The 16533-nt window shown below is 45.2% G+C and overlaps 2 protein-coding genes across 3 annotated transcripts in view; both read right to left on the bottom strand.

Annotated features, from left to right (window-relative positions):
- GRAMD1C (GRAM domain containing 1C) overlaps nucleotides 1-16533 on the bottom strand; it is a 1543720-nt gene that overhangs the window by 1133303 nt on the left and 393884 nt on the right. The window lies entirely within an intron of this gene.
- LOC147698998 (uncharacterized) lies at nucleotides 11760-12869 on the bottom strand. Its single transcript, XM_086933599.1, has one exon. The coding sequence runs from the start codon at nucleotides 12867-12869 to the stop codon at nucleotides 11760-11762; it is 1110 nt and encodes a 369-aa protein (XP_086789725.1).

Here is a 16533-nt window from a genome sequence, read left to right as displayed (position 1 = left end):
CTAGATGAGCGCTGCTGCTCTCTTAAAATTGCTCCTGCCACCCACTTGTGGTTGAGAAGCATTTTGGCCAGATGGGTATTCCCTTTCATCAAATTGTTCATCCTGATACCCAAATAGTCAAATGACTCTACGACTTCCAAGGGGGCACCATTTAGATTAATACTATTATTAAAACGTTTGGATGGAGAAAGTGTCATCAGTTTCGTTTTGCTGGTATTAATGGATAGATCCCGAAGATCGCAAAACTGACTAAACCTGTCTATTACCTTTTGTAAGCCACTGGGGGTCTTTGACACCAATAGGGTGTCATCGGCGAATAGGAGGGTGGGGGTTTTCTCCTCAGCCAGGGTTGGGGCATCTACTGGAACCTCTCTCAGATGGTTTATCACCCCGTTAACGAAGAGGGAGAAGAGAGTCGGAGCCAATACACAACCCTGGTGAACCCCCCTATTCACCGACACCCCTTCAGTTAACTGTCCTTGGTAACCCCACCTGATTCTGGCATATTTCCCCTCATGGAAACGTTTGGTGAAATCGAGAATCAACGGCGGGATCCCCAGATCAGACAGTACTTGCCAAAGCTTGGCTCGTGGGACCAGGTCGAATGCGATCTTGAGTTCTATAAAGGCCAGGTATAAACTACCTTTCCCAATAGTCACTACTTTCCAGTGTAGCATACAAAACCTGAATACTTGGTCCATCGTACCTACTTTCTTTCTAAACACAGCCTGGAAGTGCAAAAGGACATTTTCGTCATCCATCCATGACCTTATCCTCATTAGGAGGACCCTGCCAACCACTTTTTGTGTTACATTGATTAAACTAATCGTCCTGTAGTTGGCAGGGTCCTCCCTGTTGCCCTTTTTGTATATTGCAACTACCTCTGCGCCCTTCCAAGTGTCAGGGACGGGTTGGCCTCTCGCTACCAGATTTATTACAAGCAAAATAAAATCAGCTCATTATTTTTACATCCCGTAGCAGTAGATCACCCGGGAGGCTGTCGGGACCAGCCGCCTTTCTAACGGCTAGTCCAGCTATTGCAGATGAGACCTCAATTAACTCAAAAAGTTCAACTGAGCTGGAGCCCTCTAGAGAGTAATCTATTCTAAATCCCCCAGTTGTTAATGAATTATTTTCACTGTGACCCAACAGGTTATTTCCAGTGTCACAGTAGAGGCCGAGAAAATGGGCGTGCCATTCGTGTTCAGTGATGTGATTTGGGATCGGATCTGAACCCTTCCGAATACCTTTGTTAAGTATTCCCCAGAACACTGCAGTATCTTTTAAAAGGGAAGCAGCTTTAAGTTCCTGCCAATGTTGTTTTTCCCAATTACGCTTGTTTAGCTCTACTGCCCTTGCATACTCTTTCCTCGCTATTCTAACCAAAGGGGGGTTATTGGTTTGTAGAGCCGCAAAAAGGCTACGCCTCTTTTCCCTGCAAACATCTGAGTACCACAGGTTAGAAGGCCTGGGAAGTTGTTTTTTTTGGGTACTCTGATTGCTAGGGTCCGGAATTGTAAAAAACATTCCCAGTTAGTCTATCGTCTTCTGATACAATTCAGGAAAGGGAGAGTTATCTATAGCCTTTGCAGCGACGCTGATTAACTCTAGCTCTTTGGACTTCTGCTCGATGAGCTCACTTATACTGTTCAATTTGTCCTCCTGATGAGCCACCTTATGCCATTTCAGGCGGCGGTTGCAATGGGAAGGGACTACCTCTTTTGTTGTCAACCTCACTGAATTAGAGGGTTTGGAGACAGCCCATTTGTTTCTTAATACCATACCATACAGAGGGGATTGTGGTCACTATCCTGGGTTGGTTTTACTTCCAGATCTATGAGGTCCCCCCAGAGCATGATATCGAGCAGGATATAATCAATCCTTGAAGGACAACTGATCCTATTATATGTGTTGGTTCCATTTGGATCAGAACGAGTCCTTCCATTTACTGCTCTTAAGTTGTATTCCATGGTTAGAGCATTCACTTAAATAGCCCTTTGTGACCACTTCTTGATTGGGGGTAGGTTGAGCGGTGGAATGGCAAATTTACTGTCTTGGTCCCCAATTCCCAGCACATCCTCCCCTCTTAACGGTTCGAATGTGCAGTTAAAGTCCCCTGCCACAATGATGACAGAATTGGGGGGGTGTGGAGGGGGGGTAGGGGGTTATCAGTTCCGATTCTAAAAGTGCTAAAGTGGCCGATAACTGATTCCTGGGAGATCCTCTGGCATACACATTGAATATCTCCACATTAGGACCATTTAGGGGATCTTTCACTGACAAAGGTTAAATGTTGTTTGATGGAGTGGTATGCATAACAATTGACCAGTTTAAAGAAATTCTTAGCCAAATAAGGAGACCCCCCGATGGACGCCCCCTCCCCGGGCTTATAGCTGAAATGGAATAGGTGGCAAATCAAGGTTTATATAAGGGAACCAAGCTCCAAGTCTCCTGAAACAAGCAGATGTCTTGGTTATCAATAAAATCGTTCCACTCTGGTAGCAACATTTTTTTTGGTAAACCTACTATGTTCCAGGAGAGAAAACTGATAACTCCAGAGCTTCTCTCAATCCCAGTGGGCACATCATTAGTGAAGCCCCCCTCCTCACTGCCAATCCCTAGCCCACTAGGACTGGCAGGCTCATTTTCCCTGAGCCCGTTCTCTGTTTTCTTGCGAGAGTCTTGATGACCGGACCTTATTCAGTCAATCCACTGCACTTAGTCCAGACTCTCTCCCCGCCCCCTCTGATGACCATAGTGGAGTGTGGCAGAACTTTATTGAAGAGTGCCCGGGGGGCGAGGTGCGAAACTCCAATGATACCAGGTTCTTAGCGATTGTATCATTAAATAACTGTATCTCGATACAGTCAGTCTGAGAGTTACCCAGCGAAATCCTCCTTACTTTTGCCATATCCTCCCTTATTACCGACCTGCAGCCCCTTACATATCTTGTCCAATGTATCACTTTATTTTGCAGTGATTCGCTACTTTCATTGCTTGAATTAACTCATGAGTTTTGGAACCTTTGTCATGTAAATTGTGGGAAGGGGTTTCTCTAAGGGTGTTATTCCTATGTGTGGGCCAGATCTAGACAGGATACCCTGGTCTTCCCTAATTGGGGCGCTGCTGTGATGCCTTGCTTCGGTGAGTTGTCGATCCAATACAGCCTGTTTGGTCCTAGCAGGTGTGCTTTGATCGCACTGGAAATTTAGGTTTCTAGGATATCTAAACCTATTGGGCTTTGCCTGTGCACGAATATATGTTATGTTATGTTATGTTAAACTGTATTTTGTATAGCGTACGGCTACTCAAAGAGTGTCCCGACGCTTTAATTTGCACACCAATCTTATAACATAACAAGAAAAAAAAAAACAGCAAAAGACAGAAAAGAAACCAACAGAGCCTGGGAAACTAGGACGTAAAAAGCCAGGTTTTGAGCCCCTTCCTAAAAGCCAACAAGTTTGAAGTGCTGCGCAGGGCCACTGGTAGCTTATTCCACAACTGGGGCGCCAACAGTCTAAAGGAGCGGCCTCCAATGCGTGCCCTCTTGACACGGGGCACAACGGCAAGAAACAAGGCTTCTGACCTCAACGACCTAGCTGGGTGGTAAAAGGTCAGTCTTTTTTGGAGGTATTTCGCTCCGGAGGCGTGCAGGGCTTTATGTGCCAGAGTCAAGGTCTTAAACATTATCCGCTTCCGGACAGGAAGCCAGTGCAATGCCTCCAAGAGGCCCGAGGCTCTAGCACGGCGAGATAGTCCAAAGATGGCCCGAGCTGCCGAATTCTGGACCACCTGTAACCGTTGAAGCAGGTATTCTGGCAGGCCGAGATACAGAACGTTGGAATAGTCAATTCTCGAGCCAATTATCGCCCTAATGCTGGCCTCAACCCTACCCCCTCAGTGACCCCCACTAAAGACCTGTCATGTAACCTGCGGGGAATAGGAAGTAATGGAAGAGTGAGGATAACAGACTGATTATACCCACGGTCAGAATTAAATGATGCTGAGGGGGTAGAGAGGTCTCTACGAATATGACTGAATGCATCCACCTTCTCTCTCAGATAAGCAAGTTCTCTTTCGAGCAGTTCTACTCTTTGTAGTAGAGTACTATTACAAGAGGAAGATCTACATATCACTGTACTACCAGGAGATTCTGCAGAGGTTTCTATGCTCAAGATCTTATCCCTTCCACCCTCTTCTATTAATTCTAACGCTGCGAATCTATTTGAGCACGATAGTTGGACAGCTGTTGTATCTTCTTCTAAAATCCCTTTGTGCTGGTCTCCTGATCTTATACTGACATTTTACACTGAAGGGGAGGTTACTGGAACTCCCTCCGCTGCTCTATGGACTTCGCCGATGATTTGTTTTTGAGGTGCTTTCTTGTTAAAAATTGAAGGGATTACTCTTCTATGCGCCCTAGCTATCGCTTCATCCAGTATACTGTTATCTGCAACTGGGACAATTGAGTTATTACCCCCCCTAATACTTCCTCACATTCATTTACAATAGCTTCAATCCGTGTTAGGACACAATTACTAGCCGCATGTAGTACTTTCTTTGCTTTCTTCCCTCTTTTGGTTGAAATTGTCCCACCCCCTTCCATTGTCTTTCTTTTGCCCATGGTTTAGTACAACGTAAGGGAAGGGACAACCCCTCGATGTTCAGCAAAGCCCCAAATAAACTGTAAGTTAATAAAGAAAACAATCTCAAGAGTCACCACTCAGCCTGGGCCACTAGCAGCAAAAAAGTACCTTATTTTGTCCATAGGACCCGCTGTCCAAATGAAAGAGGGGGGGGGGCAGCCCAGGCTCCTTTGGCCCCTGACGGCCACAGACGGCCCGCCCTTTGCCCGGGCTTAGCCCCAGTGAAGTTCTCCAGGTGAGCATGGGAGGGGCGGCAGTCCGTTCTCAGCCCCGCGGCAGCCTGGTTGCTGTAGGCGCCGCTCTCCTTGTACCAGTGATGCGTCTCCCAAAACCAAAGTGAAATAGCTGCATGGAAACTTATTTAGCTCCGCGGGTACCCTCTACACTTGTAACATTAGCACACTTTGCGTGTAGTGACTTCTCAAATGCCTACCTCTATATGTTACACTGATTTGTTTTTTCTCTGTATCTGATGTCCAAAATTGTACTTTAACAAGGATGAGTTCATGTGTATGTATTTATTGATCTCAATAGAGGTCTGAAGCAAATAAAACATTGTATTGTATTGTATTGTATTGTATTGATGAGGGCGCTGGCAGTTATTGTTTTTACAAACTAAGCATGTATGTACTTTTAAGGATTTTTATTTTCAAAACAGAAGTTCTTGGTTGCCATCAGGCCTAAAAATGCAGGTTGAAACGAAATTCGGGGTCTCAACACAAAACAAAAAAATATATAAAATGTGGCTTACAGATATGGACCGTAAGATGTACAATATGCTTCAGTTTTCATTAGAAAGAAAGGGTGATATTGGTCGTAAATTATTCAGAGGTAAAGCATCACTGACAGTCAAGCGTAAAAATGCTTATCTATAAAAGTCCACAGTTCAGTTCGTGCGCTGCCACACAACTGATAAGTGACAATCTGATATGGAAGCGGCCATCCATGCGTGCAATGTCATTGACTCCAGTTAACCCGAACCAAATACTGTGCTGGACAGGACACCAATGAGCAGGTCTTGGGCTCCCAGTACCTGTGCAGGAGGGCACCAGAGGGCAGTGACTTCAAGTAACCTTTGTGTCTGCTCGTTGGTAGGAGGTGAGATCAGCCAGATGAACTAGGCTGTCTGTCCACCTCTTCCAGATACAGCACCACTCCTTGGCTCCCAGTAGTTGTGCGTGAGGGCACCTGATGGCAATGACTTCAAGTAACCCGTAAACATGCTCGGTGGTTGGAGATGAGGTAAGTGTAACCTATTGGGCTTCCGTCCACCTCACCCAGATACAGCGTTGGACACAGCACCATTCCTTGGCTCCCAGTACCAGGGCAGGAGGGCACCCGATGGCAGTGACTTCAAGTAACCCTTACACAGTGCTTTAAGTGGACCGGGTCTCGCCGGGTCTGAGCACCGGCATTTTTTTAAAGGAGGCCTCGAAACGGGTCTCTATCGGGCTCTATTTTGTGCCCGCGCACAGGCAGTCCGTTTTTTCCAGATTTCAGTGACAGCAGGCACATCATGTGCGTGTACTCACACTGCTCACTTTTCACTAGTGGAGAAGTTACGGCATGACGTCATGCCTGGTGAGGGTTGTAGGGCAAGGGAACCCCTTTAAAGAGAATCATTTTCTCTTTGGTTTCCCCTTCTCTTTTGTAAACTCAGGAGGAGCAGCAACATTGTCGTGGTGTCACCAAGGTTTTAAGTGGAGGCTTTTTTTTTCAATATTATATACAAGCCGTAGTTGCTGCTTATTTATCTCATGCAACTAACAACCATTGGCAAAGCCAATAGTCCTGGATTGTTGTAGGTATGATGTTACTAGTTGTATCATATATTTGGATGCAATGACAGAGACCGAAAAATACAAGTTGCGCGGCACACTACACTAAGCACAGATTTTTAGCTTGTGTGTCTTTAAGCCATGCCCTTAATTACATTGCCCAAACCCCTTTGAGAGACCCCCAGATTTTTCATCCCACTTAAAGACCTTTCCTCACACATGCGCGGTGGTAGGAGGACAGAAAAGTCTGATCAATTAGGCTGTCTGTCCACGAATCTTGGGCTCCCAGTACCTGTGCAGGAGGGCACCTGAGGGTGTGACTTCAAGTAACCTTTGCGTCTGCTCGTTGGTAGAAGGTGAGATCAGTCAGATTAACTAGGGTGTCTGTCCACCTCCCCCAGATACAGCGCTGGACAGACACCACTCATTGGCTCCTAGGACCTGTGGCAGGAGGGCACCTGATGGCAATGACTTGAAGTAACCTTTACATATGCTCGTTGGTAGGAGGTGAGATCAGTCAGATTAACTAGGCTCTACCAAATACAGCGCTGGAAACAGCACCAGTCATTGGCTCCCAAGACCTGTGGCAGGAGGGCACCAGATGGCAATGACTTCAAGTAACCCTTACATGGTAAACAGCCATTACAACGCGGCTGTTACCCCGCAAGTCATTACATTGCATGCCAATGCGCTGTAATGGCTATCCACATCGTTGTGAGGAAACGGAGGCTATTCCGTTTCCTCATAACGACGTACACCGGCCCCAGAAGACGCTGGAACCAGGAGAGAGGAACCACGAGGAGAGAGAGGTGAGGGGGATTGCGCATGGGGGTTACTTTTTTAGGGTTTAGGGTAGTGTTGAAGTAATGTTGTAATGTTTGTGCAGTGTAGGATTGTGTTTTAGGTTTTAGGGTAGTGTCGGGGGTCGTGCAGGGTAGTGTTTGAGTGTAGGGACAAGACTGGGGGAAGGGGGAGAGTCGTGCTTGGGTAGTGTTTTAGGGTAGTGTTGTGGTGTTTGTGTAGGGTCGTGTTTTAGGGTAGTTTCGAGGGGTCATGCAGGGTAGTGTGTGAGTGTAGGGACCGGACTGGGGGTAAGGGGAGGATCGTGCTGGGGTAGTGTTTTAGGGTTTAGGGTAGTGTTGTGTTGTAGTGTGGTGTTCCTGTAGTGTAGGGTAGTGTTTTAGGGTAGTGTCGGGGGTGTGCAGGATAGTGTTTCAGTGTAGGGACCGGACTGGGGGGGGGAACAGGTGGGGTCGTGTTGTGGGTAGTATTTTAGGGTTTAGGCTAGTGTGGTGTTTGTGTAGTGTAGGGTAGTGTTTTTAGGATTCAGGGTAGTGTTAGGGGTCATGCAGGGTAGTGTTTGTGTGTAGGGACCGGAATGGGGGTAGGGTTTTGCTGGGAGTAGCGTTTTAGGGTAGTTTTGTGGTGTTTGTGAAGGGTAGTGTTTTAGGTTTTAGGGTAGTGTCTGGGGGGCGTACAGGGTAGTGATTGAGTGTAGGGTGCCGTACTGGGGGTAGGGGGAGGGTCATGCAGGGGGCAGTATTTTAGGGATTAGGGTAGTGTTGTGGTGTTTGTGTAGGGTAGTGTTTTAGGATTCAGGGAAGTGTCGAAGGGGTCGTGCAGGGTAGTGTAGTGTTATTGTAGGGAGAGGACTGGGGGTCGGGGGAGGGTCGTGCAGTGGTACTACATCAGGGTTTAGGGTAGGGTGGAGTCATTTACCTTGCAAACGTTTAGCATGTGAATACCTTTACCATGCATGCCATTGCGTTGTAATGGCATGCGTGGTAAAGGCATAGTCGTGGTAAAAATTTGTGTTGTAATGGTTTGTCCTTGTAATTGACATCGGGCCGTAATATCCGCGTTGTAATGGCATGCATGGTATTGCTATGCGATGTGATGAGTCATATTCCCCCTACATATGTGCAGTGGTAGAGGGGACAAGTAAGTCTGATCAGTTGGGTTGTCTGTCCACCTCTCCCAGATACAGCGCCGGACACAGCACCACTCATTGACTCCCCGGACCTGTGCAGGAGGGCACTCAATGCCAGTGACTTCAAGAGACCCTCACACATGCGCTGTGGTAGACTGGTGGGGCAGTCCGATTAACGTGGCTATCTGTTCATCTCTCACCTGAAGGTAGGTAGAGAAAAGATTTCTTGAATTACACCTTAAGTCCCAGGGAATAGCTCATTTTATTGAGCGGATGACAACCGCAGAAAATATGGGTAGAACCAACTTCCCACCTGTCTACGGAAAATTGTATTTATTTTTTAAAAGGACTCTCGCCCAAGCAAATCTGTGGCTTGCTTCATCATTGAGTCCTCGCCCGGGGGATCCAACACTACCGGGCGGGTTCAACCTCCCTCTAAGAGGAAGCTTTTTGGTGTAAGTGCTGGGGGATGTGGAGGGTAGTTAAAATAACCTGTAGGTAAAACAATTTTATAATATTTTTTATGTTATTTTCATTCTCAATAACACTTGTCAAGTAACAACAAAAGCATGGAAGATATTCGCATAATATAGTTATCCAAACAGTAATACACGTGATCGAGAAAGACAGCATAATTGGAACGAAGTATTACATCATACATTAAGCCACAAGCAAATCTGCTAGGGGTAAACCCATTTTAGTTTTATTCTGATGAGATGAAGTATTCTAGAGTGGTCAACATGCAAACAGATAATGTCAGAATTCTGAACTGCTGCTACACGGCCGGGTCAGTTAGCAAGGAGTATATTAAAGCTACCCATAAAGACCGTGGTGAAAATTAAAGCTACCCATAAAGACCGTGGTGAAACTCTTCATGACGCACACACCTCCCTGAAGCATCAACATATACAATGACGGCTAAAATCGGATTGGAGTAGTTATTGTGTAACCTGTCTCTGCAGAGACAGGTTACCCAAATGCATTCTATTCTGAAGTGTTCTTTGTTCTGGAGTGTTGATCTTCGTTGAACATGTTAACTCTATAATCCTAAGGGTCAGTTGGTGTTTGGGGCCCTGTGGCTAGGACATTTTTTAGGTCGAGGACCGAAGGCTGCGCTTGCGCAGTCTCTGGGAGGAGATTTAATGATTTGGAGTGACTTTCAGTATGGGGGCTTGAACCCGCCTCTCTCCTCCATTGGCTGGCTTCCTAAACGGAGGCCAGCCATTGGAGGAGAGAGGAGTCACTCCAATAAAGCCCATCTCTTTCGGATTCGGGGGCCTTTTTTTATGCGTTCTTTCGCCCTGTGACGTCATCCGTCACTCAGAACGCCTAAACAGGCCCCCGATTCCGAAAATTTTCGGAGCTTCGGCAGCGTTTTTGTTTTTGGTTTGTACAGTCCCAGGCTGGCCGCGCGCTCCGTTGGGCTCCCCTGTGTTTTTATAGCCGTGGACAGACCCCTCACGAACCCCCACCCTTGGCTAACCTGAAGAAAACTCTAGCAGTGCTTCCCGCTTATTCGGGCTGACTCTTTGTCCGTCTGTGCCACCCCCCCCCCCCCCTCCCCAGCAGCCCGCCATGCTGCCCCCGCCCCGGAGGAGGAGGACGCAGGAGCCGGTGTGGAGCGGAGTGTACAGGTGAGTTGCCTTGTTTTTATACGCCTTTGCACTGTTCTGTAGCAGGGATTCCGTTCTCTTACAGAACTGTGCATAGAGATCAGGAACCTCAGTGAATTAGGGTGACCCCAAACTCTTCTCAGGATCCAAAATCCCCTTACCGAGCTAGCTACAGTGTCTCATTGGTCATAACAAACTTCCAATGACTTAGACAAACCAGAACATGAACTTAGGTTACCTCAGGTATCGTGGAACACATGAACACTCTTTCGCTCTATAATCATTTCAAACCAGTACGTGGAGTAACAGAGGACACGTGCACTTTTGAAATATTTATTATTCAATGCAAGGTTCTCAAACGCAGTATCTTATATAATACAAAAATACATATTATAAGAATCAGAGTTATCATCATAGTTACTAGTCCATAATAAGCAAACGGTGATAGCATATTATAATGCTAAAATCAATAGAAATTAATAACACCTATTTCTCGCACTCCCTAATTAGCATACTATATTATATCTAAGAAGGTCTCATTTGGGTTTTAGCAGGGCGGGCCCATACCTCAATGTCAGGAGGAGAGGATCACATCATCTGCTGCCTGCTCTCTGCATGCGATGCATCATCAAGTGTGTTTTTGCATTCTCAGTAACTATCTTAAACCCGCTTAGAGCCCAATGTTGGCAGCAACTGTATTTGCGTTATGTCTAATGTGGTGCGAGGATCAGGCCTCCCAGCAACCTTGTGTTAGGTTATTCTTAGATGGTTCAGCACTCAGTGTGCAGACAGTGTACCAAGTGTACCAGGAACGACTGATATCAGAGCAATAACATATTATTCTCAAATAAATCACATCTTTCGTCTAGGTTGAAAGCTACAATAACAATTGTGTGTCGTGTGCAAACTGAAGCCGAAGGAAAATATGTTGTTTAAACATTTAATAATCTCATGCTCACTTAACACAGTATATAGAAAAGCAGTAACTATATGACACCCCCCCCCCCAATGTTCCGAGGACGGTCAAAAAACAAGCCAATACTAAAATAAAGGCATAACATGAAAGCAGAGTTCAACAATATTGAGCCAAGCTAAATGTATGTAAATGTATATAAAAAACTACATAAAAAATATGTACGAATGCCTATAGTGGCCAACCAAAATGCAATAAAAAGTCTTCAACTCGAGGCCAATTATATAATTATAGGCCTGGATCATATAAAGTCAAACGTTCGTAAGAAAAAAGGCACTTTTCAAAAATACCGAAAAGTCATGTGCCATAATAATGAAAGTCTCCAAGGCATCTCATGATTGGACCGAATATGCAAAATAGGCAGCAACAGCCTCCAACATGAAATCACTGTTATCATCCGAAAAAAGTTCAGCCATCCAATTAAGCAATGGGAAAGAACATACGTGCTCCTCCAGCACTGGATTCTCTAGCAGCATCAAAGGACAACTCTGTGGGTTCTCAAGAACACTGTGTGCCAGAAACTCATGCGCCGCTGCGGGTATGTCCCACTGACCCATTAGTCCATGCATCGCTGCCAAGGCCATAATCCTTTCGCCAGAACAAACCAACTCGTGAGCAACTACGGGGCCCATCAGGTGATTAAAATCGACGTCAGGAGATATCGGCAAGCAGAGACACCAATCAATGGCCCAGTCGAAATTGAAGCTCAGGCAATGAAACACAGGCTGGACACATGTGAAATAGGAAAATCGAAACGATAATCCAAATGCCTTGCTTAAAGTCGCAAGCGGCAGGGTGCCATAGTAATCAAGTATCCGGTTACGAAACAGTGTCAGAAGGAGCTGAGCGGCTTCTTGCGCAGGACAGGCATCCATGTTTTAGGAAGCAAAATATTATCAAAATGCCTGCAGCCAAAGCCAGCAAAACAGGGAATCCGCCGAACAAACTTGAAAGTATAGAATGGAAGAACGCAGGGATGACACCAAAAACTTTTTCAAAGGTAGTCACGAGACCACTGCTAACTAATTTAAAAAAATGAGCTAAGCCAGAGGAGGAGGCATTAAAGATTTGATGAACTAATTCGCAGAAATGAAACGGCAAGTCAGTATTTAAAAGTGCCTGCACCTCGGTGCGTGTGTTAGCTATGTGAAGGACATAAGTTTCACGAGCCGAGCTCAGGGCCACTTCCCTTTGAGACAAAAGGGCTCTTATTCTACTCATACCATTGAACTCCGCTTTCAAGGTTGGGATGCGCGGCCAGATGGAAACATCTGAATTCCCATGTGTGGGAGGATATAGTACATTTTTGTAAAACACCACACGTTCTGATACAGTACCCACATAAGCGATACCGACCATTAACCCACAACATTCTTCGTTATTTAAAAGTAAATAACTACCATTTGTCAATAATGTAAATGTGGGAACAATCGCTGGTACTGGTGTGCCTTTCAAAACACAGGCTAAATTAGGCCGGTCCTGATTACAAGAACCTTGTAACTGGCTGTGTCTGCATATTAATGAACGGTCAGGCGACTGCGTGCATTCTTCACCATTAAGATTCACTTCCTTTCCATCTTTTAGACATCTGTAAGTGTATGGTAGAGACCATGCCTCATGGAGGAATGCGCTGCCTAGTGGTTCATATCGCCCTATTGCAGTATACTGCATACAATTAGTGAATTTGTACAAAGCAAATGGTAATGTAATTAATCCATGGATTAGCCATGTTGCAGCAGTGGCTTCAGCTACAGAAAAGGGTAAAGTTTCTAACTTTTCAATACGTAACATAGAAAATGATGCATCCCGCATTGAAAGCATGCGCTGCTTGTCAGTCAAATTAAATGGGGCAAAGAGGGAGGATATGTTCATGTAACTCCAGGGCACGCGACCCGCCTTAAGAGTCTGTAGTGTCCATGCAAACTGCATAACAGAACGCAATTGATTTTGACCATGGTAAATTACAGACACCTCATCATTCACAATGTCAACTACAGAAGAAACAATATTATTCAACGTGTAAATTCGTGAAGAAAGCATATTAATACTGTTATCGACAACTGCAAGCACTTTTTCCAACTTTGCTTGGTCAATAGCCCTTAGGCGCTAAGCAGCCTCAATTTGCGAAAATTTCCAAATTTCATTGTAAATCGCATAAATGCACCGTTTAGATCTACCATTAGCCGGGCCTTTTATAAAATCATTTAAATCCACATTATCATTTAACTGAGACAGATGTAGTTTAACTGCAGCTAACGTGGAATGTTGTAACCAATTCTGACAAAGTTTGCCCACAGAGTAAGTTGTGACGGTATGGTCAGTTTCAAAACGGGGATCAGGCCTGACTTGTGTAAACCCTTCAGTCAAACCCAGAAAACGACGTTGGCAAGAATCAGAGCTTCTATGCCACATCAGCCAACCCGTTGGATCCAAACTGGACACATTAAAGGATGAATTTTGCAATAGAGTTTGTAACTCACGAATGGATAATTCAGTATAATTACCCCAACCTGAATATTCTTCCAATTCGGGGATAGTTGGTGTATTTAATTTTTTTGAAGTAGCCAATCCAAAGCATGTTTTTGGAAATAGTTGAATTTAGAAACAACATGTGATTCGGGATGAGACATGCAAGGTGCAAAGCCTCAGTGCCTTGTACCTGCCAATCTTTGGTACCCCAAACCGATTTAAGGTCAATTGTTTCCTTCCATAGCTCATAGCCATCTACAGCTAACTTGTCTAGAAAGGACTTCGAATACAGCAATTTTGTATCGGTAAGTCTAACTTTGGACATGGAATTTTGTGTCATTTTGAAATAAAATGACTCAGGATTTGATTGATTAAAGTCTGTAAAATAAGTGTATTTTTTCAGAAATGTACTGGAGCTGCCTCTTAATGGAGCTGACACACCAAAAGAATGCCTCAACACCTACATTAGAATCCACACTTGAGGAGAGTTGAACACGCAAATTGTCGTAATCAACTGGGTATCTTTATTATACCAACACTTTTTATCAGTTAATCAAAGTTTGTCAAAAATCATGAATGAGAAGACACACAAAGACAGTTATCAACAATACATATTTACACCAAAATTGATGGACTAATCGCCATACAAATGAATTACAAACTGAGAAAAAAGACATTCAAGCATAAATGACAAGATAATTCAAAAACAAACAGAACAGTTTAAACATGTGCAGTGTAAAACAGTGAATTTTCAAAAAGTAGAGAATGAGTTTAGTACCCAAAGGAGTTAAGAAAAAGGGAAAGAAATTAGCAATAAAGCAGATACACTTTGTAATTATTTTTACAACCAACAAGAGCTGGTATGAAGGAATAGATCACACTGGATTGTGTGGCCAAACGGGTCTGCAAATCCGGCATTGATAAATCAGTTGGATAGGTATAGTTCAGCTCATCAGTGTCATTAACAGGAAAAGTATTTAATAAAGGACTGGAAATAACGGGCATCTCGAGGGTCACCTCTGGCTCAGCACCAGAAGTAATGGCCAACACAGAATGCCTCACCATGGAAGGACAGGATACCGCCGGTGTTATGCTATGAAGAATCGGCCACCCTGTGTGTCTTGACATTGTCAATTGAGATAAACCTGTTTTCCTTACGACCTGGAAGTGGTGGTAATATGACTGTTCTCATGCCCTTCACTCCAAGAACTTGAACCGGTGCACGATATGAAGGACCAAATTCTTTCTTGTTATCGATCTTCTCTCGAACCAGTTATCCAACTTGGGGTAGCCAGCCAACTACCGGTATCTGCAACGCATCATCCGAGGTGGAGGGCAAATGTTCCTTAGCTAGACTGTCTCTGGTCTTTTGTAGATCCTGTAAAACATTGCAATGTTCATCTACGTCAAAGGTCGCGGCCTGGGCCTTGCAGTCTTGCCCATCGAGGTCAGGGACATACATCTTGATACCAAAGAGCATTTCGTATGGGGTCCGCCCACCCAGAGACCTTCTAGGGAGATTATTAAGCGCACGCTGCATGCCATTGAGATGGGCCAACCAGTTTCTGCCAGTGCCTATAACTCGAGCTGTCAAAGATTGCTTTAAGTCACGGTTCATTTGTTCCACTACACTGTTACCCTCAGGTCTGTACGGAGACGAAAACTTGACTTGGACCCCCAATGAAACCATAGCATCCTTATACGCCTTAGAGGCGAAAGCCGGACCCTGATCTGAATGGAAGGTACCACAGGCAAAAATCCCTACAAAGACACGCAAATCCTTAATGACAGTCCGTGAATCAGCGCTGCGATGGGGCCATACCCACACAAAGCGTGTGCATGAATCAACTGCTACTAAGATGTACTTATACGCAGTATCAGAAGAAAAAGGACCGCAGTGATCTAGATAAACACAACCTAGCGGTTTATTAGATATGTACAACTGTGTCTGAGGCGGACGTGCAGCAGTTGAAGGTTTAATCTGCTGGCAAATGTCACATTGAAGGACATAATCGCGCGTCTGTTTGTACAGTCCCCGCCACCAGAACCTCTGTTGTAGCTGATTTACAGTGGCTGAGACGCCCGCATGCGCAGACGCCACACCTCCATGCGCCGCTGTAATCAAAGTAGCTCTGCGATCCGAGTTGGGAATTAAGCGTTCGCCAACTTCAGGAATTTTCACATAAGGAACCTTATCGGGACTTAAGTGGTATGTGTACTACGAAGGGAACCCCGCAGGATATTTACCTCCCTTCTCAGTGGCAGCAACAGCCGCCAAGATGTATTCATCTATTTTACTTTTGGACCGTGTAACTGCTGCAACTAAGTATTTTGATACTGCTGACTTCGCCGCTTCATCAGCAAGCGAATTACCAACAGCGTGGACTCCCACACGCTGGTGGCCAAGAGTATGAATCACAAACACGAGTGGTAACTTTTCTTTAAGTTCCGCCACTCGGACCCAGATCATTTTATGTTTTATTGTGCTACCTTTGCAATCACGAAATTCATTCTGAATCCAAAAGAACAAGTTCTCATTGTAAGACTGGACACAGTAGTAAGAGTCACTTACGATTAAAGTCGTCACTAAAGGATCTGCGTACTCCAATGCAAGCATCAGAGCACGAAGCTCAGCTAATTGTGCAGTGCAGTCCCCAAGTGTCTGCGTGTGCACGACACTGGACTTGAACTCATCGTTCACCATAGCACCGACCACAATGGCGCATGCGGAAACGTAGGCATGTTTAGAGCCATGCGCAACCTGCGCCGAACCATCAGTGTAAATGATGCAATGGAAATCCTCCAACGGCCGCATTGCTAAAGGAGCCGGATGAACAAATTCATACTGCAAGTACTCCTGCGACCGTAAAGTGGCGTCAAAAATAAACGTGACATCTTGGGATGTCAAGGAAGCAGCCCATTGTATCCACCGAGGGTGCAAAGCTTTGGAATTTGGTACAATGGCTTTCGTAACTGCCTCCAGGGCAGGACACGGGGTAACAACCAACATGCGTTTTCCCTGTGACAGGGCACGTTCCTTGAGAATTGCCATCTGCACATCCGTTAAAACTTTCTCCACAGAGGAAAAACGCATTTCAGCCGAAGTGTACAAGTGTGACTTGTA

The sequence above is a fragment of the Lissotriton vulgaris genome, chromosome 8 (assembly GCF_964263255.1).
Source record: "Lissotriton vulgaris chromosome 8, aLisVul1.2, whole genome shotgun sequence".
NCBI lineage: Eukaryota > Metazoa > Chordata > Amphibia > Caudata > Salamandridae > Lissotriton > Lissotriton vulgaris.
This window is presented reverse-complemented; position numbering and strand designations above follow the sequence as displayed.